At 54.6% G+C, this 24,141-nt stretch overlaps 2 protein-coding genes across 2 annotated transcripts in view; one reads left to right on the top strand and one right to left on the bottom strand.

Annotated features, from left to right (window-relative positions):
• Positions 1 to 24,141, bottom strand: part of CACNA2D4 (calcium voltage-gated channel auxiliary subunit alpha2delta 4) — a 114,470-nt gene that overhangs the window by 14,655 nt on the left and 75,674 nt on the right. The gene's annotated exons all lie outside the window — the stretch shown is intronic.
• On the top strand, positions 6,296 to 22,760 carry LRTM2 (leucine rich repeats and transmembrane domains 2). Its single transcript, XM_047742880.1, has 6 exons — positions 6,296 to 6,698; positions 13,175 to 13,358; positions 13,835 to 13,976; positions 16,616 to 17,206; positions 20,263 to 20,739; positions 21,676 to 22,760. Exons 3-5 carry the CDS (start codon positions 13,910 to 13,912, stop codon positions 20,715 to 20,717), a joined length of 1,113 nt encoding a protein of 370 aa, XP_047598836.1. The 5' UTR covers positions 6,296 to 6,698; positions 13,175 to 13,358; positions 13,835 to 13,909; the 3' UTR covers positions 20,718 to 20,739; positions 21,676 to 22,760.

Genomic DNA, 24,141 nt, shown 5'->3' with positions numbered 1-24,141 from the left:
GCCGAAAGGTGTGATCAGGTTTACCCAGGTTTGCGGGTTGGTTCCAGAAAACTAGACATGCTGCCAACTGGCAAAACTACCCCTTGGTGATGCCACTTACAAGGGGCTACCCATGTCTCTTTGGTTCCCATGCAGGCTTGGAAGACCCAAGCTGGAGCTCACATGCTAAGAGAAATCTGAGGTCAGAGAACACAAAGAAAAGGCAGGTTCTGCTGAAAAGAAAAAGAATAGAAAAACTAGGTCGACTTCCTACTGTCTGGCATAATAACATTGAAAATTTTGAGTGCCGGGCACCTTCACATCCATGGGCTTATTTCTTCCCCACTGCAGAGCAGTTCTATTCTTCCTGGGGCTTCACAGAGGAGGAAACAGGCTTGCAGAGATGGCCTGCTCGCCTCAGTCCCCCGGCTCCGAATGACAGAACCAGGACGCGCAGCTGGGGTCTGTCTCTAAGGCTCTTAACCTCTCTGTTCTTCACGCCTGGGTCCCAGTGGTCAGGAAGGAGCCAGCGGGTGTGGGTGAGCAGTGTCCCACCGGGGGCTATGGCTCCCTGGTCCGTACAGGGGAGTGGATCTGGGTTCCTGGCTGCTCCCGCACATTCATGGGACATTCTAATCAACCCATGGCCGCTCGGTGGAGAGATTTTCCATTACGATCATTCTGACTTCCCCAAACTCAGCAGCTGGCTCTTCTCAATGGACTGGAGTTCCAGCGAAGAGCTATAGAATTGTGTCCTTTTGTTTTCAATATGAAATGATCCTAGACAAGTTTGGTGAAAAAAAAAAAATGAGACCGAGGAAGGGTCAAGGGGCCAGAACTCTGGCCCTGGGTTAGAGCTGCGATCTTTGGATTTGTTCCTTGCTTATAGAACAAGTCATGATTATACTTGCCCTAGGAAGGCTGAATGGGTCTAAGATTGTTGAGGCTCAAATGGACAGGGGGAGAGAATATTATTCTACACTAGAGCTTTGGTACTCAAACTTGGCATGTGTTAGGATCATCTGGAAGGGGACGCCTGGGTGGCTCAGTTGGTTAAGCAGCTGTCTTTGGCTCAGGTCACCATCACAGGGTCTTGGGATCGAGCCCCGCATCGGGCTCCTCCCAGCTGCTTATGTTCTCTCTCTCCTCTCTCTCTCCAATAAATAAATAAAATCTTAAAAAAAAAAAAAAAGAATTATCTGGTGGATTTGTCCCCATCCCCATATGCCTGGGGCGGGGCCTGAGAATTTGCATTTCTAGAGCACTCCCAGATGGTGTTGATGCCGCTGGCCCGGGAACCAGAGTTTGGAAACCACTCTTCAAAAGCAATGCTGTCTGATTGAACTTTCTGAAATGATGGGGCATCCAAGCTCTGCACTGTTTCATACAGTAGCCACTAGTCACATGTGGCTGTGGAGCCCTTGACATGTGGCTGTTATGACAGAGGACCTGAATTTTAGATTTTTTAAAATATAATTTTAATTAATTTAAATTTAGATAGCTACATATGGCTGGTGGCCACCATGTTGGATAACGCAGTTCTAGAGCTCATATGGTTACAGACGATGGAACCAGGTCTCTGAGAGGCCCCTCCCCTCCTTTGGAGTCTCATGGCAGCTCTGTGGCTGGAAGCGTGGCTAGCTTTCTTGAGCAGGTCCTCTGATATGGGAACATTTGAGTTCTTTGTGCACTTCCTTGTTGCTGGCTGAAAGGAGTCGGCGAGAAGGACACAAGTACATGGAATTCTTGGTCATGACCGAAACAAAAGACACATGGACAGCAGTAATCCACACACAAAGCTTGTGCTGGAGGGCCCAGTGTTTGCTGGCACATCCCCTCCTCCCTCTCATGGTTCCCTCCAGCCCTGGAGGACTGAGGGGATTCCTCAGGCTCTGCCCCTTATTCTTTCTTGTAAGGCCCCCTCTGATACTCATTTTAGACAATTTCTTTCACCTGTAGAATAAAGGCTGAGTGAAAGGAGAGGAACCTTCTCAAAATTGTCAGGGAGCCATCACACTAATGCTTAGAATGATCAAATCTTTGGGATTAGGAAAGTTTATCTACCCCTGTCCTTGGCTTCCTTGGTCAAAGAGCTTTCTTCCTATTCCTAGAGAGAGTCTCTGTCTCTCTACCTGCTTGCTCGGAGCCACGGTACCTAGAATCATGACATTCCTGAGCTAGAAGAAATGCTATGATTCAAACACGGAGAGTCTTGAGAGAGTGGGGGTTGATTTCCCCTAAGGAAACAGGTTTTTGAGGCTCTTGCATAGAAATGGGAGGAGTGGGGAGCAAAGCAGTTTCTCTCCCCCCGGTTCTGTCTCACAGCTGGTGCATAAGCTCCTCTAAGGCAAGTTCTGGGTCCTTTGCGTGTGGGATCCGTATGCAGAGCTGAGGACATTCTAAATGCTTACTACCTCTCCACGCTTGAGTCACCGAGAGCATTTCAAACCTCACAGGTTCCAAACTGAACCGGGCTTTTTCTCCCCAAAATGTGACCCTCCTTGAGACTTCACCATTTGGGGCATATTCCACTTAATTGTAATCATTTTCCCGTATCCCGTCCAAGTTCTGCAGACCTTATTCCAAAACACGGTAAGTCTGTCTGCTCCACCCCAGGCCAAAGCAACATCTCTCACTTGCATTAATATTCTAGACCCCCAAGCAGCCTCTCTGTGATCCGTTCTCCAAGAGTCACGACAGTGATCTTTCTGAAGATCATATCACCTCACTCCCTTGCTTAAAGACTTCCAATGTTTTTCCACTGCTCTTGGAGCAAAATCCAAACTCCTCTGTAATATGGCCTCAAAACCCCACAGGAGCCAGCCCTGCTGTTCTCTCTGATTTCAACCTGAATCATCTTCTCCCTCGAACATGCTAGTCTTGTTCCCACCCAGGGCTTCTGCATCCGCTGTCCTTCCTTCCTGGGATGCTCTTAACCTAGAACTTTACATGGCTGGCTCCTTCTCGTCATCGGATCTCATTCCAAATGTCACCTCCTAGATAGGCTTTCCCTGACCTCTCCAGATAGAGTAGCCCACCCCTTCATCCTTCATTCTCATTTCATCACTTTTTAGTTTCTCAGCAACATGATTTATTTATTTTATTCTCACTTATTGCCTGTCTTGCCTTATTGGCATGGGGACTAATAGGCAAGAAGGAGAGAGTTCTGATCCCTTGCATCTAGCATCAGACTTAACATATCATGGAGCTCCAAAAATATTTTTTGAATTAAGTAGGTGAATATTTGTGAATTCCACTGAGCCAGCCTCTTGATGGGGAAGCGAATTCTATAAGATCTCTCAGTCTCGTCGCTTTGGGGCTTGGGACCATGTTGAACTCCTTCCTCCCGTATGGAGCCTCACCCTCTTCCAGATCTGAACTTGAGTCTCTAGAGTTGAAGCTGTGCTCTGATTCCCTTGAAGGCCTAGGAGGGAACCCACTAAGGAACGGGGACTTCGGGTGAGACAGAAAGAACTTCCTCGGGACAAGAGGTGCTAGATCCTGAGGGCAGGACTTGAGATAGGACTGGGGAGGAGTGAGGGGCATGGGAACCTCTTCATCAACAGACTGTCTGTTCTGCCCTGCCTCATGACTTATCATTTCAAACCCTGTTCAAGTCCTGCCTTACAACCCAAACTGTACTTTTCCACCCCAGACACTGAGACAGCCCAGCCTTCTCTCCTGGGAGACCTGCCAGCGTGATGCTTGGGTCTCTGTGCTGCTTGCTCAGGTGGCTGGCCATTGTCAGGACCTCACCGGCCCCCCAAGTCAGGGGAGCACCAGGCTGGCCAGCTTCCTCCCAGCACCTCCTAGTAGCCTGCCGTGTGCAGGAGATCATGCCTCACGGTCTGATGTTTGCAGACAGGCTCAGAACTCCGAGTGCAGAGAGATCCAGCAAAGGGGTCGAGGGAACATGAGGCATCTGGCCTTCCTGGGCTGCTCCGCCAGGGGAGCAGCGGGACCTCCCCCTCTTGCCCAGGCATGATTGGACCTTGTTTCAGAGACTGACCTTGGTCCCCAGGTCCTGCTACAATTTGATAAAGGTGAAAAAATGACACCCCCTTCGTCCTGGCCCTAGCAGGGCCTGTCCTTCCCCCTCCCCCGGGGCCTCCTCTTGCCCTTCTCTCTCCCCTGCATCTCCGGAATGATCTCAGGTCTTCCTCCAAAGCAGCTTTTCTTTAAGATCTGCTTGGCTGTCAGACAACCTAACAAAGAGCCCCGTAAGGCCACAGGCAGCAGGCAGCTTATCAAGATGTACCTCTTCGCTCCAAGTCCTGGCTGTCACTACGGCGCCGTTTTGTCGTCACAGACCGCAAAGCGAAACAGCTGTGTGCACAGAGGGAAGGGCTCCCTGTCAGAAGTCGTGCTCCCAGGGGTCAGCACCTCCACATTTCACCCCCAGCTCTCGTATCTCCTTTGTCCTTCTCCCTTCTCCGCCCTAATAGCTCAGCTCAGAGACTGTTTAAGGGATCTAGAGCTGCGAGGCTAGGAGGGGCCTATCTCCTATACCTACAAGCTGGGGAGCCAGCAGCTGCTCAAGGTCACGGAGTGCCGGTAACCAAAGGGAGACCAGAGACCTCAATCATTCTACCTCCTCATTCTACAGAACAGGAAAGCAAGGCCCAGGGCTGTCAGGTCCATTAACTAACTAATAGCTAGTTAATGAGCAACAGAGTCTAGACTCTGGGTCCCCTGATGCCTAGGCTTGGGCTGGTCCCTTCTCTCCCTCATTCAGCTGACAAGAAGGCACTGGGGCGTGGGAGAGGCAGAGTTCCTCTTCCGGAACAGTTCCTAGTTTATGAAAGAAGAAAAATCACACCACAGAAAATGGCTTTATATTTTCTGCGATAAGAATCACAAGGATGGCCCCAAGAAAGGCTATAGATGGGAGAAGGTCAAGTCTGTGGACCATCCAGGGAACCTTCGTAAATGAGGAGACTTTCTGGTTGGGTTTTTAAGAAGGGGGAGGCTACCCATGGGGAAGGAGGCTGTTCCAGACTCAGGGAAGGAGCTGGAGAAGCAGAGGTCTGTTTAGAGGCAGGTGGGTACAGTTAGCTTGAAGGTAGGATGCACACTGTGTAGGTGAGAGGCAGGGAATTCCCAGGAGGTAGAAGACCCACTCTCTCTCTCTCCTCCTGGGACTGCGGTCTGAGCCCTCCCTGCTGAGTCTGTCGTCCATCAGAACAGACAGAAAGGAGGTGCAGGAGTGCCTGTGAGAGTCATCCTGAGTCGAGGGAGTTTTTCAAGCTGCTTCCCCCTCCCCCTACCCCGTTCCTGATCCTGATGACCGCCCTCTCCCACCCCCTCCAACGCAAGCGAAATAGAAGAGGGATGCTGGGATATCCCTGACATATCTTCTTGTCAGGGCGTGCCATCTTCTTGTCAGGGCGATTTTAAGAGACTCAAAGAAGGGTCACTTAGGGGGCTTGGTTATACGCTGTGGTCTCGCTGGGACAAGTCCCTGGCTTCGCTCCTTTGCCTTTGGATCAGACACTTGTCATCTCTTGGAATATCAATTTCCCCAACTTCCTTGTCCTGACTGGTTAGTAATGAGGCTTCTGAATTCTTGAATACCAGTTTTTTTCCCTTCCATGCCTACCCCATCTAGATAAGAGGAAGAAGCCTAGAAAAGCCAAGCATGGTGCGGGGGTGGGGTGGGGGGTGGGTAGGGGCTTGCATTTAGTCCCCCCCACCCCCTCCCCCATCAGCCAGCTGCAGCAGGCCCCTGAGCTTACAGCCGGCCTGCCCTGGCACTGTACTCCCCTAAGCAGCCCTGGTCTGGGTTTACTGAGGCTCATTGACCTGTATGTGACCATGTGATTCCAGCTCCGTGTGGCTCAGGGCCCCTTTCTGGAGGACTGCTGGGCAGATGGGCTGCCTGCACACCCCTCCAGTTACCCTCTCTGGAATAAATCACCCTTTGACCAGGAAAGGGGTTCAGTTTTTCCTGCTCCCCAAGCAGGATGGAAGACACTGCCTTGCATCCCTCTGAACTGGAGACAGACCCCGCTTTCTAGGGGCCTCCTGCCGCCAGGGTCCTGCCCCTCTCCGCCAAAGGAAAGGGGAGAGAAGGGGGAGACCCAGAGTGGGGCAGTTGGTCAGGGCAGGGAGAGCTTGGAGGGGCACGGGGAAGGAAGATGGAGGTCCACAGGAAAACAGCTTTCAACAGCTTTCCCCTCTGCAGTTGGAAGCAATTCAGCCGCAGGAGCCTTTTTTTCCACTGAAATGCTCATATTTTAAGAGTGAGCGCTGCCCTCTGGCCAAGAGCGCCTCTGGTGTGTGTGTGTGTGTGTGTGTGTGTGTGTGTGCGCGCCCATGCGTGCGCGCCTTCGCCTGTGTGTGCTACTGTCGCTGTCATCACAGATGTACCCCCAGCTGTCACTCCATTGCTCCGTCTCTTTGCTCGCGCACACGCGCGCTCTCCTCCTCTCCCCCTTCTTCCCCTCTCCTATCGGCTCCCTCTGTCCCTCCCTCTTTCCTTCTCAGTTTGTTATTGACCCAGCAGCCCGGTCCCCTTGGCAGCGGCAGCAGGCATTCCTTCTCCCCTGTGCTTTGTGCTGCGCTCCAGGTCCCTGCTCCCGGCAGACTGGGGACTCAGTGCCCACTGCGCTCCGCTTGGCAGGGCCCTCTGGATTTCTCGAGGAACCCCAGGAGGGTCTCACTGGACGGATGGTTTAGAGCTACTTGATTTAAGGAGCTTGCAGTCAGGGTGAAGAAAGGTGAGTGCTGTTTGCTGGAGGGAAGGCATGAAGGGCCGGCGGGGGTGCAGGGTGGCCGGGACACAGGGAATGGGGCCCATCTTTGCTGGGTCTCCTGGCCTTGCACAGACAGCCACTGTTACCTCCTGCCTGGGAGCAGTTGCTGGGATTGGGGAAGTGCTCAGGACTGGACATCGGGGCAGCCCAAAGGCATAAGGCGCAGGGCTACTCTGACCTCACAGTGTTGGGGAGGTGAGCTGGGGTTCTGCTGGGGCAGGGGAGGGGAGAAGAGAGCAGTGCCAGTGCCAGATGACAGGCCCGGGTGGCATAGAAACCAGTCCCCGCAGCACGGGGAGTGCCAGCCAAGAGCCCTGTGCCGTCTGCCTGCCCAGCTCAGCATTCACAGCCCGAGGAGCTTGGGTGCTATGGGAAAGGGGATGCTGGTGACAGAACTGGTTCAGAGCATGGCTTGGGTGGGGGGTGGCAGGCTGGAGATCTGAGCTGTCTGAGGTATAGGAATAGACCTCGGGGGCCCAGCCTCTTTGCTGGATGCCCTCAGTGTGGAATTGCTGGCCTCCAGGCAGCTGTCCTTGGACAAGGGTGCAGAGGAACCCTTCCCTAGCTGGACATGGCCCCACACAGCTGTGGGGGAAGGTTCCCTGGTGGGGGCGTGGCTGGGAGTGGACAAGGGAGAAAAGCCTTGCAGCTCTTCCTTGGCAAAGCCAGAGGCCCTGCTCCCAGCCCTTAGGGGGGCCACGGACAGGGGGTGGACCCCAGCTCGTGAGAACTCACTCGGGGTGTCTCCCAGCTACATACTGGGTCCGCTATCTGTAAATGGGTTGGGAAGCCTTATGCCTCCTTGGTGGGAGTTGTGGACTTAGCCTCGGGGGAATGGGTGATGTATAGCCCGGCCCTGCCCACCTGGCATTCTGACCCACTGAGGCATGGGCATCCTGAGCTGGTGTAGGAAAACTGCTCTCAGCAGCCCCAGGCCCATTTTGACAATGCAGAGAGGGTGGTCTAACGGGGGTCCCAACCGCCCAGCTCAGTTCCAGGGGCTGCTTTGTCTTTTCTGTGAGCTAAGCTGTCTGAGTCGGCAGGGGGCAAGCGGGGGGGGGGGGGATGGCGAGGGTGGCACCTGGCTGTCAGGGCGCATGGGGCATGGCTTTGGCATGACTCAGATTGACGCCCAGGAGCTTAGATAACTACATTGGCAGGGAGGGGGGAGGGAGGGAGGGAAGGGAGGCTGAGCACGTGGAGGGGGCGGGGGAAGTCCAGCAGGAGGGAAACCCGAAGCAGCTTCCTGCTCTTCCCACCCCACCTCCCCACTGCTACATTCTCCAGCATTGCCAAAAGAGGGAGCCCAGGAAAGCCAGCCTGGGGGTGGCAGGAGAAGGAGGGACGTTTCTTAAGCAACCGATCTGGTTTCTTTGGGGTTTGGCTGGAAGCTGTGTCTGGGGCCTGGATGAGCAAATCTCGTTCCTATTTCCTTGGCACCAAAGCCAAGGAGGGGCCAGGTGGAGCTGTTTTGGGCAGGATGGGTAACATGGGCTAGAGGCAGGGGAGGGCCTTTATGTAATGTTGGGGTGTCTGGGGAAGAAGGAGTTGTAGTTCAGGCAGGCTCTCCCTTCTTGGGGTCTCTCTCCTTCTACCTCAGATCAGGCTTCTTCTGCCCCCTGCCCAAGACCACGGCCTGAGCCCCTAGAATGACCTCAATGAGGACGCTTAGCTGATTCACAATGGAGAGGGGCTCCAGTGAGGAATAACTGGGGGCTTTTCTGTTCGGATTCCCAGAAGATCTGTTTGGGATCAGGACTATTCAACAAGGAAACCAGGAGGCAGGAAGCTTGGGGTGAGAATGGGATATGCTTTTAAAAACGAACCAGGAAGGTCAGCTGGTTCCAAGTACAGACAGAGAGATTTGAAAAAAAACTGCTTCCATGCTGCCTGGGCAGTGTGTCATGAGGGTGACAGGCAGGAAGAGACTGAGCATGTTTCCTAGAAGGGCCCAGATGGCCAGACTGGAGACAGCAGGTGGAGAGGTCACCCTGCATGGTGCCCACCAAACAGGGCTCAGCTCGGGCCACCCTGCAGTCCAGGTCCCCCTCCCCCCTCTTGGTGCCTCTCACCTGCCTGTGACCTTCACCTGTCTGCAGAGGGAAGTGGATGTGCAGGTGACCACGAAGGCCCTTTCTGCTTCTCAGTTCTGTGACTCTTGGATGCCGAGGGCGTGCAGAAGCCTCGTCCTCAACTAGAGACCCTTGACTGAAGGGAGATCCTGGTGGAGGTGAATGGCAGAGCAAGCATGATGTCCTAGGAGTCAGGGACCCCCAGGCTGAGGTTCAGTGGGCCTTAAGCCCTTGTGTGGTTTGGACAGTGGACTTGGGATGACGGACATGACAGAATCATCAGGGGAAGGGTGTGGACGCCAGGCTGGCAGTGGGTGTGTTGGAGGTTTCTAGCTGAGGTCTGAGCCTGCCTCACTTGGAAGACTAACCTCTGTCTGCAGGAGAAACCCCAAGGCACAGGAGCACAGAGAGGGTACCACCCCACACCCTCTGGCCCAAGCACTCTGTGGGCTGGGGCTCTGGCAGGCTGCTCCTTGCCTGTCGCCCGTGGGGCTAGGTGGAGGGTGCTCCCAGTCCCCAGGGGATGCTGCTGCACCCACTCAGCACGGCAGGAGCACGTGGAGCGTTCTGCTCTGACTGCTGCCTCCTGTTCCATCACTATCCTCCACCCCTGGCTTCCCTCCTCACCTCAGCACCGGGCCCTTCCCACGAAGGGGTTCTAGAAAGCCCCCTCCACGTTCTTTCCTAAGATCCTGGCCACCTGGTACTTTTCTGCATCAATGAGCTTACTGGAAGGAGGAGCCGTGGAGGGGGTACTGGGCTGGTGTCTCAGTCCAGTTCAGCTCAGCTGGCTTCTTTAGCAGCAGGAGGGGCGTCAGAGCACCTGCTGCCAGGTCCCCTGAGTCTGGGGGTAAGGACTTGCCGCATAAACTGTGAAGAGCTCTACAAATGGAAGATTGCCTCTCCCATGGCTGCCTTTCCTTCCTACACCTGGAACCCCTGCCTGTGAGCAGATCAGGAGCAGAATGGGCCCATTCTGCTCAAAGCTACTAACTCCGCTGTAGCTTTGTCCCCGGCTGCTTGATCACAGAGCTGTATTCACTCTTCCCCGCCTCAACCTGAAACAAGTTACTTCCTTTCCTTTGCCTCGGTTTTCCCCAACTGCAAAACCTCAGAGTGTTGTTCTGAGAACTAGGAACACTATAAACAGGTGTTTGTGGCTATGGTAGGTGCTTCTCCTCACACAGGGGCTTTCTGAAGGAGGTTAATGTCAGTATCCTCTGCCCACGCCCCCCCACCACCCTTGCCCAGGTCATGGCCATTCCCTAGATGGAGCCTGGGAGGACGGACCTGCACGGCCTCCCGGGAGGTGCCAGGGCCTGCCAGGAGAGAAGCCATCTGTCTTGTGCTTCTCAAACTTGAGTATGGGATCTTGTTAAAATTAAATTCTAGTTGGGTGGGCCTGGGGTGGGGCCTGACCGTTGTATCTAAGAAATTCCTAAGAAAGGCCCACGGACCATATTGAGTAGCAAAGGATTCTCGGGGGTTCTCCCTTTGATTGCTTGTAGTTCCTCAGCCCCACCATGTCCCGGTTCTCTCAGCAAAGCCCAGCGAAGGAGGCCCAGTGCCCCGCCGGGGCCCGGCCCTTCTCTCCGGTGTCTCTGTCCCTGGGGCTGGGACAATGAGCGTGTGAGGAACAGGAGCAAGTCCACCATCTGAGAGGCTGCGGGACCTGGAGATCTTTCTGGCAGGGCCTCCCTGCTCTTTTCTGTCCCCCATTCCCTATCCTGGGTGCAGGGACTTCCCTCTCAGACAGTGTAAATTTATTCCAGCAGCCGGGCAGTGCCTGCTGCCTCAGATGCTCTCCTAATGTAGGTCATCCCCTTTCCTAATGAGGCTGGAGACTTCTGGGGGTGGGAAGGGGTCCTTGGGTTGGAGGTGTGCTTGTGGGCAAAGGGCCAAGGAGGCAGGAAGCGCTGGGTTCTAGCCCCATATCTCCCTAAAGGTCACTTCCATGGTGCCCAAGGAGGCAGGGCCAGCTCAGTGGGGGGCACAGTTACCGTTGCCCCACTCCCCACCCCTGGACCTGGGGGACTTTGTTTTCATCACATCTCTCTAGAGATGCTGGGGTCAATGGTGTCCTGTCACCTCGGAAGATGATGCCTAGGGGTCTGCCTTGTGCTTGCTGGTCAGCCCCTAGGCTATGGGGTGACACTGAGGTCCCGGATGTGTGGGCGGGCTGGAAAAGGAGAAGCTGCTTGAAGCAGAGGGGAACAGACTCAGGTGGAAACGGGGTCTGGGCTTGGGCAAGAGGGATTCTCAGCCCCCTGTGTCCTTGCAAGAAGCTGGAAAGAGCGGGAGCAGAAGCCTGGCTTGGGTCTTCAGCAGCCCTCTGGGTCTGAGTATAGAGAATGTTCTGGAGTGGGGGCTACCTTGTGGGGTTTTTGTTTAGACCTTGCCTTCTGGGTTGGAAGTGTCCCCGCACATCTGTCTGCTGGGGGCTCTTGCTGCTTGAGTGTTGGCATCTGATGGGAAGCGCTGGAGGGCTGCCAGTGGGCATGCGTGTGTGCACGCATGTGTGTGCGTGTGCGTATGTGCGCACGAGCACGTGCCTAACTGCACAGCTCTCTGTGGGTGTGTGTCTGCACCATGTGCTGTGTTGGGTGCTCCAAGCACGTGTCTGGGAGCTTCTGTGCACCCTGCTCAGTGCACACATGAGCGTCTCCCCATAAGGGCCATTGCCGGGTGATGATCACCAGGGAGCGGACGAGCAGCCAGACTCAGACTTATTCTGATCTAGCATGTGACCTTGGGCAAATTGGTCATCATCTCCATGCCTTGGATGGCCACTAACCTGCCTGATACTGTGATACTGTGTGGGTGCCATGAGCTCTGGCTGTGAGGTTCTTGTGGGAGTCGGAGGCTCTTCCAAGGGTCAGGGCCTGAGGGACACAGAATGGGTAGACACTGCTGTCCGGATGGAGGTCCGGGAAGGCTGTGTGTGCGAGCGTGCCCCACCATGAGCATCCCATGATGGGCCATCTGCTCAGGAATAGGGAAGGAGTCCCATGTGTGAGGCTGGTGGGACCAGGAAGGAGGTGTTACTTAGAACTCGTGCAAGCTGCGGTCCCCCTCCCCGTGGAGGAGGGGAGCTGGGGCTTCCTCATAGCTATCATGGGCTCATGTCCAGGCTGGGTACGTTCTCCTGAATTATCTTCTAAGGTAATGTGTACTAAATATAGTAGACGTTAACTCTTCTCCCTTAATTAAATTGATCTGCACAGAGATTCTGCCCATGAAGTCTTAATGTCATCACTTTCAGAGAGAAGATAACTGAGGCTCAGAGAGTTTACATGGTTTGCTAAGGCTGCCCAGCTAGGGAGTGGCAGGACCCGAAGGGAACCGGAGGCCTGTGGGCCGGGGCTGGCGAGAGCTGCTGGGGAAGACACTTGAGCTGCTTCCAGCCTCTCCTTCATGCCTCAGCCCAGGGCCTGGGACCCATCCAAGAGGCGGTGGGGGGCACTGGGCTGCTCCCCACACCCCACATTGGGGCCCAGTTGTTGTGACAGACTCTGCCAGCCCTTAGGAGGCCTGCACGACCTGGAGCCCCCTACCCCACAGTGGAAGAGGGGGAAAGAGACCGACCAAGACCTCCTCCCCACCCCAGGCTCCCCTTGCTGGGAGCAAAGTTGAGGGTCCCATGGGGGTTGCTGTGTTTTAAGTGGGGTTTGCCACTGGAGGTGGCTCGATTCCAGAGTGGGGGCTGGGGAGGCGCCGAGAGACACCAGGAATGGCAACAGGCCCCCAAATGCCCGAGGGAAACCCTTCACTGGATGCAAGATGTCAGAGCTGACTTAGCTTCCCAGCAGTCCCTCTACCTCCTCAGCTGCCTGCTTAACTCTGCCCCTGGCTCCTCCAGATTATAGGGGGGAGAGTGCGGTGGTGGTGGTGGGGGGTGCGTGTGAGAGCGGAGGCTGTGACCGGGATCACAGAGGGATGAGCAGGCCACCAGAGGAGCCAACCAGGAGGAGTGAGCTGATGGGATGCTGGCCCTTTGGGAGCAGGAGGGGCTGGGCAGGGGGCAGAGCCTTCCCTTCCTGCACCCGTCCCCTTCCCCTCCGTGTCTCTGCTTGCTGCAATGGTACCAGCGTCCCCCTTTCCCATCCCTCCGATGGGGCTGGGAGAGCTGAGGCTCTGGCCTCTGTCTGAGGGCCTTAGCCATACCTAGAAGGAAATGGGACCACGGGAGGGTCCTCTTACTAGTCCTCGGGTCGGTGCAGGGCTGGTCCCGAGACCCTAGACAGGGGGACTTCCACTCTTTTGTCATCTGCAAGAGAAACCTGCTTCCTTGCCTCCCTGGGCCCCCTCCCAGCCCTCCTTCTGCTCTGCTCATCCTCTCCTTCCTGTCCCTGTCTCCTGCACGAACAGCTGCTGCAGCATGAACTCCCTGAGCTGATGAGTCTTATTATAGACCAGCAGGCGGAAGACAGAGCACCGCACCTCACCTCTCAGGCGAAGGTGGAGGGGAAGCCGGAGGCCAGCCCGGTGGCGGGAGCAGGGCCTGGGCCTCACGCCTGACGTAGCAGCAGACTCTGCCTCCTCGGGGGCCATGGTAAGAGCGGCGCAGGGACCGAGAACATGGTTACCGTGGCCTCATTCTGCTTACCTAGTAGATATGTCCCTCACTGTCCCACCTGTCACCTGGGGGAAACTCACAAAGAAGGCCCTATTACCCTGCAGAGCATTTTAGAGATACCACACCAGAGAGGCCTCAAGAGAGGCCGGGGAGGGGACAATGGAGAGGCCACTGCTGGGGACCTCCGCATCGCACAGGCAGAACTCAGCAGCATGCCACAGCCCGGAGCCTGCCCTCTTTGCCACCCCAGTCACCCAGGGAGGGGGATGGTTTCCTGGCTTCTCTGCCCCTCATTCTCCTCTTTCCCCCACTCAGGGAATCATAGCTGAGTAGAACGGGTGTGGGAATGACAAGGAGTGTAAAGAGACACCAAGCCCTCTCCTAACCCCTGGGCTGGAACAGGGCCTCAAGTGCTGTTCAGCTCTTTCTCTCTCTCTCTCTCTCTATCTCAGGACTGACAGGTAGCACGCACTGAGGGGCTCTTCTCTCCCCGGAGGTACAGAGCCGTGAGAGCTGTGGCGTTCACCATGCTGGCCCGGGGCACTGGCCCCGAGCAGAGGACCAGGCCTGCCCTGCCATGGAGGCAGATCTCCTGTGAGTACAGTGGGGCAGGGGTGGGGTGGGGGGAGGGGGCAGCTTGGCATGCAGTGATGCCCGCCAGGCTGCAGGAAGCTCTGATCTTCCTGGGATGCCCAAGGCCTGAGAAGCCAGGGGTTACCCTCTAGAGTCTTGCCCATGGTACTGGCATCTGTGGCAGCCCAAGAAAGAGTTGCCATTGGGACCTTCGGTGGTTAAGTCAGGAGCTGAAGGCCATTCCTGCACCCAGGAAGTCCACCCCCACCCCCAGCAGTCTGGCTTGTGGGAGTCCTTCTGCTCTAATGGCGAGTCTCCCTCTTGTCTTCCATTGACTGGGTGAACCTAGAGGCTTCTGTCTCAGTCTTCTTTGCTTTGAAATAGAGAGAGCTCTTGGATTGTGGTGTTGGAAGGGCCCTAGGGGTTGGGTCCTAGCCTTCCTTCTGTATATGGGGAAAATGGGATCTCCATTTCCCATAAGAAAGCCTTGTAAGTTGTCGGGCTAAAAGAAGCTTGAGAATTCTCATCAGGAGAGGCAAAGTGTCCAGGTCAGTGAGGACTGGCCTGCCCAAGGCTACACGGTAAGAGGTAAGAAATGGTCCCGAGGGACATTTTTCTGCCTGACTTCTCCCTTTGCTCACTTGGCCCGGTGATACCGTGGCAGGACCAGAGCAGCCTGAATTATTCACCACGTGAGAGCGGCTGATCCCTGAGCCACTCAGATCCTGTTTCAACCTCATTCTAGAATCACTCAACACCTCGCAATACAGGATTATGTTTTCTTGTCACCAGAGCTTTTACGTCACCCTGAGTTCCTCAGGGGTGGGGGGAATAATGGCTTCTGGTTATGACCCTTTTGTGAGGGAAGCTGGATGGATTGAATTATTTTCTGGGGAAAGTGAAGTCTGAAGAATGTTGATTTTCAGATGGCACAGTGGGGCAGGCTGAAGCGATCAGAGGGGTAAGAAGGTGAGAGGTAGCAGCAGGCCACCCCACGTGGCCAGGAAGGGTCACTGGTCAGCTCCCCTGCCCATGACTGTGCTTGTTCCTCTGGAGAATGAGGCTCAGGTGTCAGCCTTGCAGTCCGCCTCTCAGCTGTCACTGACCCCACCACAAGGATGGGGAGAGATAATCCCATACTATTTCTTCAAGCTCTGTTCTTGGGGACACCAGACAACGAGACATTTACTGGACAGAGGCTCAAGACCATCCCATTCAGGCACTCAAGTCGGAGTAGCTGTTGGCTCTCTGAGTGGGATCACCTGGGCCATGAACTGGGCCTGATTCTCCATTGCTTCTCTGGCTAGGTTCTTTCCTCTGGACCTCTCTTTCGAAAAGAAAACAGCCACACTGCTGCTTGCTTCCCCTCTGCACCCCTACCCTCAACTTGGAGCTATGCTAGGCTCAGACATGCCATGTGTGAAAGAGACAGAGCACAAAAGGGCCCTCCCACCTCTGCCCTTACAACCTCCCCTGCGCTGTCAGATCTGCATGAATCCCACATCCAAGATGGAGCCAGTAATTTGCCAGACCGGGTGCTGACTTAAAGAAGTTGAACTATTTTGAGCTCACCCATTCTCTCTTCCATAGCAAGCAAACTTCTATGAGACTCAGGAAGATGCTTGAGGGGAGATTTGCAGTCACTCTGAGAAAGTGCTGCTGGACAATGGAATGAGCTGCTCTGTTATAATTATTCTCTGAGAGGTCCCAGCCCTTCCCCAGGCTAGACTCTGAGCTTGCTTACTCAGAGGGGTCCTGGGCAAAACATGGGCCCACAAAAGGAAAGCTGTTAATGGGTCCATCCTGCAGAAATGCTACCCCACAGCCCTGAGGGACAGGAGCCCAACCTAAGTGCATGGTTGGTTTTAGAATGAAAATAAATATGAAACTACTCCTAGAATCTATGATTTGCAGTCATTTGTGCCCAAGTGTTCTTCAGCATGGAAGTGGATTTGGGCGTCTTATCCTTATCATTTCCATGGTGGTCTCCAGAGTGGGACCCTAGAGGGGCTGGGGTTCCTGGTCTTCATACTGTTACCAATTCCCTTCTTGGATCTGGCAGCACATGGGAGGATGTAGGGGACAGGAGTGGGAGCACCCCTTTGTGCTCTCCCTCTTACACATACTGTGCGTCTTAGCCTAGGGCAGCCCCAAGTTGGGGGGTGGAGGTGCAGTGGGGAGGGAAGCAGCAATGTGGCTATTTTCTTTTGGAAAGAGGATCTTTCTCTGTGACACTGGGAGAGGAACAAGGGAGCAGGTTTCTTTGACACCCTTACACCCTTTATTTGGTCAACCTCTATGGTATCAGTGGGGTCCAAGCTCCAAGGAGATCAACCAGGGGAGGGCCCGTGAGCTGGGGCATCCTTGTGGAACAATACTGCTCTTCCTCTGGGCTCAGGCCTGCCATTCTCCAGGATAGTACTCCACTCAACTGGTTTCTTTGCCAGATGTGCTGCGAGGCAAGGAGCCCTGCTGACACTGTGTGATGTCCAGTAATATAGATGGGCTTCAGCTTGTTAATTATCTTTTTATGTGGTCAGTGAGGATTTGTGCATTGATTGGGGCTGTGGCCAAAACAGAAAAGTCAAGAGGTCATTATGTTACAAATTAGAAAGGATGGTAACCCCCTGCCCATGACTTTCTTTCCCCCTTCCCTCCAGGGTTCACCTGCTGGATCACACTGTATGCTGTGGAGGCCCTCCCTGCCTGCCCCTTCTCTTGCAAGTGTGACAGCCGCAGCCTGGAGGTGGACTGTAGTGGCCTAGGCCTCACCATGGTGCCCCCAGACTTGCCTGCGGCCACCCGAACCCTCTTACTCTTGAACAATAAGCTGAGTGCCCTGCCAAGCTGGGCATTCGCCAATCTGTCCAGCCTGCAGCGGCTGGACCTATCCAACAACTTCCTGGACCAGCTGCCCCGGTCCATTTTCGGGGACCTGACGAATCTCACGGAGCTGCAGCTACGCAACAACAGCATCAGGACCCTGGACAGGGACCTGCTGCAGCACTCGCCCTTGCTCCGCCACCTGGACCTGTCCATCAATGGGCTGGCGCAGCTGCCCCCTGGCCTTTTCGATGGACTCCCCGCTCTGCGCTCCCTGTCACTTCGCTCCAACCGTCTGCAGAACCTGGACCGGCTGACGTTTGAACCCCTCGCAAGCCTGCAGCTGCTGCAGATTGGGGACAACCCCTGGGAGTGTGACTGTAACCTGCGTGATTTCAAGCACTGGATGGAGTGGTTCTCCTACCGAGGTTAGTCCTGCCTGGGTTAAGGAATCGGGAGAATCAACCCTGGCCCAACACTTTTCCTGGAGGCTGGGCGCTGACTTGGGGCCGAGGTCCAGGGAGAAGGGGTGGCCCTACCTCTCCACTAGCTCCAGACTGGAAGAGTCTCCGCCTGGGCTCCAATCCATGGGCAGGGCAGAAAGGCTGGTGCTGCTTTCCTTCCCCCTTTACTGCTCCGCTTTCTTCTTTGTGTGCCCCTCCCAGCTCCTAGCCTCCTTCCTCTTCTTTTTCTTTCAGACTGACTCACTGTAACTTGATCTCACTTCTGTAGGTATTGTGAGGCAACTTAATTTTTCTCTGCATCCCACCAGGTATGCCTCTGGGCTTCCCTGGCATGGTAGGAGGAAGAAAAACCACCCTTGCTCCTCTGAATAATACAGCAATTTCTTAAATATCCTCAGTTTCAGGAGGGTGGAATATAATTTAAATCCACAGATAAAACCAAATTTTCGTTTTGATGATTATCTCAACACTCTCTCCCAAGAAGTTTTTATATTCACATCTTTTAATAAGAAACCAAATGGCTTTAGTTTTACTCTTTCCCTTCCCTCTTTTGGGGAAAGTTCTAGAATGAGCTATAAAATGATAAGGAGGGCAAAGAAGTGATTGTAGTGGTTAAAAGTGCCAGATCTGGGTGTGATTTGTGGCTCTGTCCCTTAGTAGCTGTGTGATCCTGAGAAACCTCTCTGTGGCAGTGTCCTCATCTGTAAAACGGGTCAGATAACAGCTATCTGATAGAATCATTGTGAGGATTAAATAGCAATGCTTGTAAAGGTATCTTTTTTTTCTTTTAAAGATTTTATTTATTTGTCAGAGAGAAAGAGAGAGAGTACAAGCAGGGGGAGCAGTAGGGAGAGGGAGAAGCAGGCTCCCTGGCAAACAAGGAACAAGATACGGGACTTGATCTCAGGACTCTGGGATCATGACCCGAGCCAAAGGCAGACACTTAACTGAATGAGCATCCGCCTGTAAAGTGTCTTGAAAAATACTTAGCATAAAGCAAGTTGTCCATAAAACCTATTCATTTATTTGTTTGTTTGCTACTAGTAGTCATAACATAGAACGAATTTAGTAAGACAGAATTTGGTGCCCAGCACAAAGTAGATGCTCCCTGAGTATTTGCTGAATGAGTGAATCCACGTGAAAAGAATACCAATCCTTTCCACCAGTCTTGCTCCTTTTGTTTCGTATCCAGCCACATTTGCACAATATTCTCCTGTGTTAGTTAATTAAACAATTTTACAGGGGCACTTGGGTGGCTCAGTCAGGTAAGCTACAGCCTTCGGCTCAGGTCATGATCGTGGGTCCTGGGATCAAGCCCGGAATCGGGGTCCCCGCTCGGTGGGAATCCTGCTTCTCCCTCTCCCTCAGCTCCTCCCCTGGCTCATTCTCTCTCTCTCTCTCTCTTACTCTCTCAAATAAATAAATAAAATCTTTTAAAAAATTTTATAAACTGTAAAGTGCCATAAAATGTTGTCACTATGATAATTTCTCCCATTCCTGTGAGTCAGGAAATAGCAATTAATACCTATATAGCTTCCAGTTTATAAATATCTTTTCATGTACATTATCCATCCTAATCCTTATAACAGTTTATCGAGTTAGCCATTCTTATTTTATGGCCATGAAAACCAAGACTCACATGCAATTAAATAAATTAAATTATTGGCGAGGATTCAACTTCAGGTCTTTGAATAGGAAGGTGAGGTTGCTTCTATCTCAACACCCCACCCCTGCCTGTCTGAAGGGGACCCTTGGACACAATGTGCTGGCTGTGAGACTTGCCACAAGTTCCCTAGGCAGTCAGAGGCACAGGGAACTAGAGGCCAAGGGTCTCAGCCCCATTTGTTATCCCTAGGCAACGTCCTTGTCTTTTTACATAGTCATCAGGAACTAAATTCTTAGCACCAAAGGGCCTGGAGTGAGAATGTCTATTTTTGGAACTTTTCAACAGTACAGTTGTTTTCAACCTTGCACTTCTTTAAAAAAAAAATTCTTGGGATGTTTTCATCAGCATCCCGGGGAAAAACGTATCTATTATATGAGGAGACGGACGTACAGCAGCTGCTCAGGGAGAGGGAACTGGCAGTGAGGGGATGGCAGGAGCTATGTGGGAAGGGATCTCTTGCTGGCATCCAGATTTCACTGGAAGCTGATAGAGGGACAAACTCTGACTCTGACTTCCTAGGGAATTCTCCTGACCTACCACCTGTGTTCTGCATACACATTCTCTCCTGACCTCCCCAAGGCTCAGCCTGTGCGCCACCCCCCCTCATTAGCACCAGCCCCCCTCCTTTGCCCTTAGGGGTCTCAGGGTTCCCTCCCAAGATGCCACTGTGCTCAGAGATGCTGGGGTGCTGATGGGCTATGGGAATGCTCTCAAAGAGGAAAAGACAAACATTCTCAACTGACCTTTTTTCTCCCCATGCCAAAGAAATAATCTTGGACCACCAAAAGCTTCCGTCTAGAAGAGTGGTGGCTGTGGTAGTGGCTTTTGACTTGTCCTTTCTGTGACAGGGAGAAGTGCTGGAGGGATGAGATACAGTGGGGAACAGTGTTCCAGATTTACAGATGGGCGGTGAGCAGGCAGATGGGGGCGGCGAGGAGAGGAGTAGTGGACCTGCAGCCCCGGCAGGGCTCTCGGCTCTCTCTTTGCATGGCTGAGTCTTTCTGAGCATCGGCCTACATTGGCGGTGCTGTACTCTCGTGGGGCAGTTGGACTCTGGGCAGAGCAGGCTGGACTGGAATGGTTGTGTGCTTCTCTAAAACGGGAATGACGGCGCTATCCACTTTCTATGGCTTCTGCGCTGATGGAATGACCTGTTACGTGTACCTCACTGATCGTGGTCCTTGGCCTCATAAATGCTCGTTGTTCTCCCTTCCTCTCCTGCAGTGACTCCAGGACCGACTGCATTCCTGATTAACCTTCAGGGACTTCTGCTTTGGGGCCCTGGGGATGGGGAGAGGGAGTCCAGGTTCCGGATGCCTGGTCAGCCCCAGCTTTTTTTCTCCCCTGGCTGCAGGGGGGCGCCTGGACCAGCTGGCCTGCACCTTACCCAAGGAGCTGAGGGGGAAGGACATGCGCGCCGTCCCCATGGAGATGTTCAACTACTGCTCCCAGTTGGAGGACGAGAATAGCTCGGCTGGGCTGGGTATTCCGGGGCCGCCCTGCACCAAGGCCAGCCCTGAACCCGCTAAGCCCAAGCCAGGGGCTGAGCCCGAGCCCGAGCCCAGCACAGCCTGCCCCCAGAAGCAGCGGTATCGGCCGGTGAGCGTGAGGCGGGCCATCGGCACCGTGATCATCGCGGGGGTGGTCTGTGGCATCGTCTGCATCATGATGGTGGTGGCTGCTGCCTACGGCTGCATCTACGCCTCCCTCATGGCCAAGTACCACCGGGAGCTCAAGAAGCGGCAGCCCCTCATGGGGGACCCGGAGGGTGAGCACGAAGACCAGAAGCAGATCTCTTCTGTGGCATGAGAGCCCCGCCCCACTGGCCTAGGTAGGAAGGGCAGGGAGAGCATGTGGGGGATCCCTTCCGTAAGGGCTGGCCCTTCCCTCCACTTCCACTGGTGCCCCCAGCCCTCCAGAGAGCAAGGCGCAGCGTGGGGGTCTCCATGAACTTCGAAGTCTCTGCGGAAGCTGCCCTTGTGCTCAAGCCTCCTGCTCATGCCCCTCCCGGGGCCACCAAGTCTCTGAACAGCTGGGGATCTCCCTAAGCTTCTGGCTATGGCTCTGTGTGCAAGTGCAGGCTTCTGGACTCAGGGTTCCCCTGATGTCCTTCCTGCCCTGGGGCAATCACAGCTGGGTGCCTCTCCCCTTTGGCCCATAGGTGTGGGGAGGAGGGGATGAGGGGGCCAAGGGGTCAATTCCCGTTACCCCCTTCTAAGCCAGGAAGATACTCTCAGCTGTCCTTCAGTGTCCAAGTTGAGTCCAGCTTTCAGCTGCTAGCTCTAATGTACGCTCACACCAACCCCGGCATCTGGACCCAGCACTTAGAAACTCAGTTATGACACACTCCCTTGGCTGAAGCCATCGTGTCCTTCTGTCTGCTACAGGCCACACCAGCCCCACTGTTCCCAGCCTCACTCATGCCCTCTCACACGTGCCCGGCGTCACCAGTGCAATTACACCTACCGGAAATCTCTTTCTCTGTCTGTCCGTCTCTCTCTGTCTCACACACACACAGAATCACACGGAGATAGAGGTCATGAGAACTTAGGGAGCGGTGACCTGTTTCCCCCTTGTGTCTCTGGCCATCAGGCCACAGAACCTTTCGCTTGCTTCCTGCAACCTTCTCGAATCAACGGGGGGGAGACCACACCAACAACATAAGGATTCCTTTGAGAGTCTCTGAAGTGGGCCAGAGTGGTGCTGCTGGCTGAGCCTTCCTGTTACCATGGTAACCCTCTCACACCTCTCCTGCTGGGTTTTCCAGGGACACCGGCCCAGAGGCCTTGACGCTGCAGCATGTGTGGATGGCAGCCTCCAGAGAGCCCAGGCCCATCCCACTGGGCGTTTCTTCAGCGCTGTCTAAGGACATCATCACTGCCAGGCCCCATGGGGATACCCATCAATTCCACTCCTATAGCCTGCAGCCCAAGAACCATTGCTCTGTACCCCTCACCCCTCCATCTTCAGCAGCTCCGGGTCTGGGACCTTGGGGTGGGGACTGGGTCACGACTGGTGGCATCTTGGGAATGCAGACGGCCTTCGCAAAAGCTCGCTGCCAGGGGGGACCCCCAGCAGGCCCCAGGGGCAGGGAGGGCTGCAGGTTCTGCCCAGAGGCTGCAGGGGTGGGGTTCCTTCCCTAGGGTTTTGTGTGCTCAGTCTGGCTTCCTGGAATCTTTAATTGCACCTGGGCTGGGCTCCAAACCAGAGCATGGGCTGGGGTCCTGTTTGTTACCTGCAGCCTACACCGAAGGGGCAGCAGGGGAGGAGACGGCTGTGCTGCTGTGCGGGACTTTGGGGGGCACGAGTGCCCTTGTGTAGGTTGGCCCTCTCCCTGTGAGTCTGATCACAGGTGAGTACTAGGTCTCCCCCTGCTGGACACCCGTTTTCCCACGGCTTACTGAGAGTGGGGAGGCATCAGGCTGGTTTCAGGCTCTAAGAGGGGGTCTTGCTGGAGGCCCCGGAAGAGGACTCCAGAACATGGAGGCCAAGAATCTGAGGAGGGACAGGGCAGGACAGGGCAGGCCCACCTTGCCTTGCATCCCCCATCCTTTCACCTTATAGAGGATCATGGTAGGTGTGGGGGGCTGGGGGAGGGGCAGGGAATGCCTTTGAACATTGTGGGGTTGTGGGGGTGGAGCTCAGTGCAGGGGCCTCCCCGGGGCTGGGGGCATAGTCTTCCTTCTTTTGGCTTTCCAGCTGATACCAGATCTAGGAATTTTCTAAAGGAAAAGGAGGGGAGGGGTGGGTATTGTCAACAGTGGTATCTTCAGCCTGAGACAGAAGATTTTTAAAGGCAAAATTATATTTCTGGTTCGTTGTTTCAGAAGAACAATAAAGACTGTATTTTCCTATGTACCTCCTGGTTTCCTTGGGTGGGGAGGGCATGCGGGCGCTGGGAGAGGGTCTTCCTGCCCCCTTGTCTCCCCAGGCAGCGGCACGAAGCACTGCAGGACCTCACCCTAATGTCCAGAGCTCCATAAGAAAGATGGGAAACTCCTGCCTGAGGCCTCGACTGGGGGTAGCACCAGGAGAGGTGTCCATGGGGAGCTCTGGATCGAAAAGGGGTCTGTAGCTGAGTGAGGCAGGTGGCCCGTGGGCTGGCCTGGCGCTCTGAATTCGTGAGCCTCAGGCTGCTTTCACCGTGCAGCACTGCGGGGTGAAGGAGGGCTGGAGATCCGTCACTGTTCTGGCTTGAGCCAATCTACCCTGGCCATTGACAGACCAGCCGCTGTGGTAGGAAGGCGTGCGTTTGCCCAGAGGACCCGCTGTGTAAGGGGAGGTTGGGGAAGGCTCCCTAGAAGCCGTTGATGCCGTTTCATTAGCCTTGGTTAGATCGGGGTTGTTGCTAACATGAAGGAGAAACCCTATTTCGCCTACATTCTTCTTGCACCCTTAAGACTGGCTTTAGGGACAGGGAATTGAACTTTTGCACTGACAGATATGATCCCTGCAGGGCTCAGCAGGTGGGGTCTCAGAATTATGAATTGGAGGGCCAGGGCTGGGGAGGCCAAGAGAGGAGATGGGCCAAAGAACAAGGTCTGGGTGGTTGTTTGTCTGCCCCAAGCCGGGGTGACTCACTTCCAGGCCCGGACTGGCCTCTGGCTGACTGCACCTGGGCTCCATGGTTCATTAGCTTTCAGAGACCAAGAAGGAATTTTCTCCTTCTTAGGCGCTTTCCTCTGGATGACATCCCAGTGAGGCAGGAGCAAGCCTTAGGGAGAAGTGGGCCCTCCACGTCCCTTTCCTGGAGTTCAGCGGGACTCCTAGCAGAGCTGGGCTGCTTTGCCTTTCAGAGGCGATGAGAAACTGTGGAGTGCCACCCTAACAGGCATAGCAGACCTGAGAGTCTTCCCCAGGCCCCACTGCAGAAGCAGGGGCCAGGGTCCCTCAGCAGCCTGGCACAGACCTGGGTAAGGCATAGGTGTGTCGTACACGTCACTGTTCTGAGTGTGGATGTCCAGGTCCAATTGCACGGAGGCAGACCCTGAGGAGAAGAGTGCTCGTGGACCCCCAGAGAGCAGTCTCTGCACTGAAGGGCTCAGGACAGGGGCACAAGTGTATCGCACGCCACGTACTAGAGGAATACACTTGCAGGTTATGGTGCCACCATCATTATGCTGGGCAGTACTCCCCAACTAGGTCTGTAGGGTATGGGAAATTGAAAATGGATCCTGGTCAAGAAGTTAGAGTCCTAGAAATTCTGCATAAATTGTTGGTAAATCACCTGCTT

The sequence above is a fragment of the Lutra lutra genome, chromosome 8 (assembly GCF_902655055.1).
Source record: "Lutra lutra chromosome 8, mLutLut1.2, whole genome shotgun sequence".
Taxonomy (NCBI): domain Eukaryota; kingdom Metazoa; phylum Chordata; class Mammalia; order Carnivora; family Mustelidae; genus Lutra; species Lutra lutra.
The sequence above is the reverse complement of the archived record's forward strand: the minus strand, read 5'-3'. Positions and strand labels throughout refer to the sequence as shown.

Bases quoted from the DNA above. Each gene is read 5' to 3' on its own strand.
- LRTM2 (XM_047742880.1), top strand. From the start codon at position 13,910: ATGCTGGCCCGGGGCACTGGCCCCGAGCAGAGGACCAGGCCTGCCCTG. The intron at 13,977-16,615 runs GTGAGTACAGTG...CCTTCCCTCCAG, and splicing joins GCCATGGAGGCAGATCTCCT to GGTTCACCTGCTGGATCACA. The intron at 17,207-20,262 runs GTTAGTCCTGCC...CCCTGGCTGCAG, and splicing joins GGAGTGGTTCTCCTACCGAG to GGGGGCGCCTGGACCAGCTG.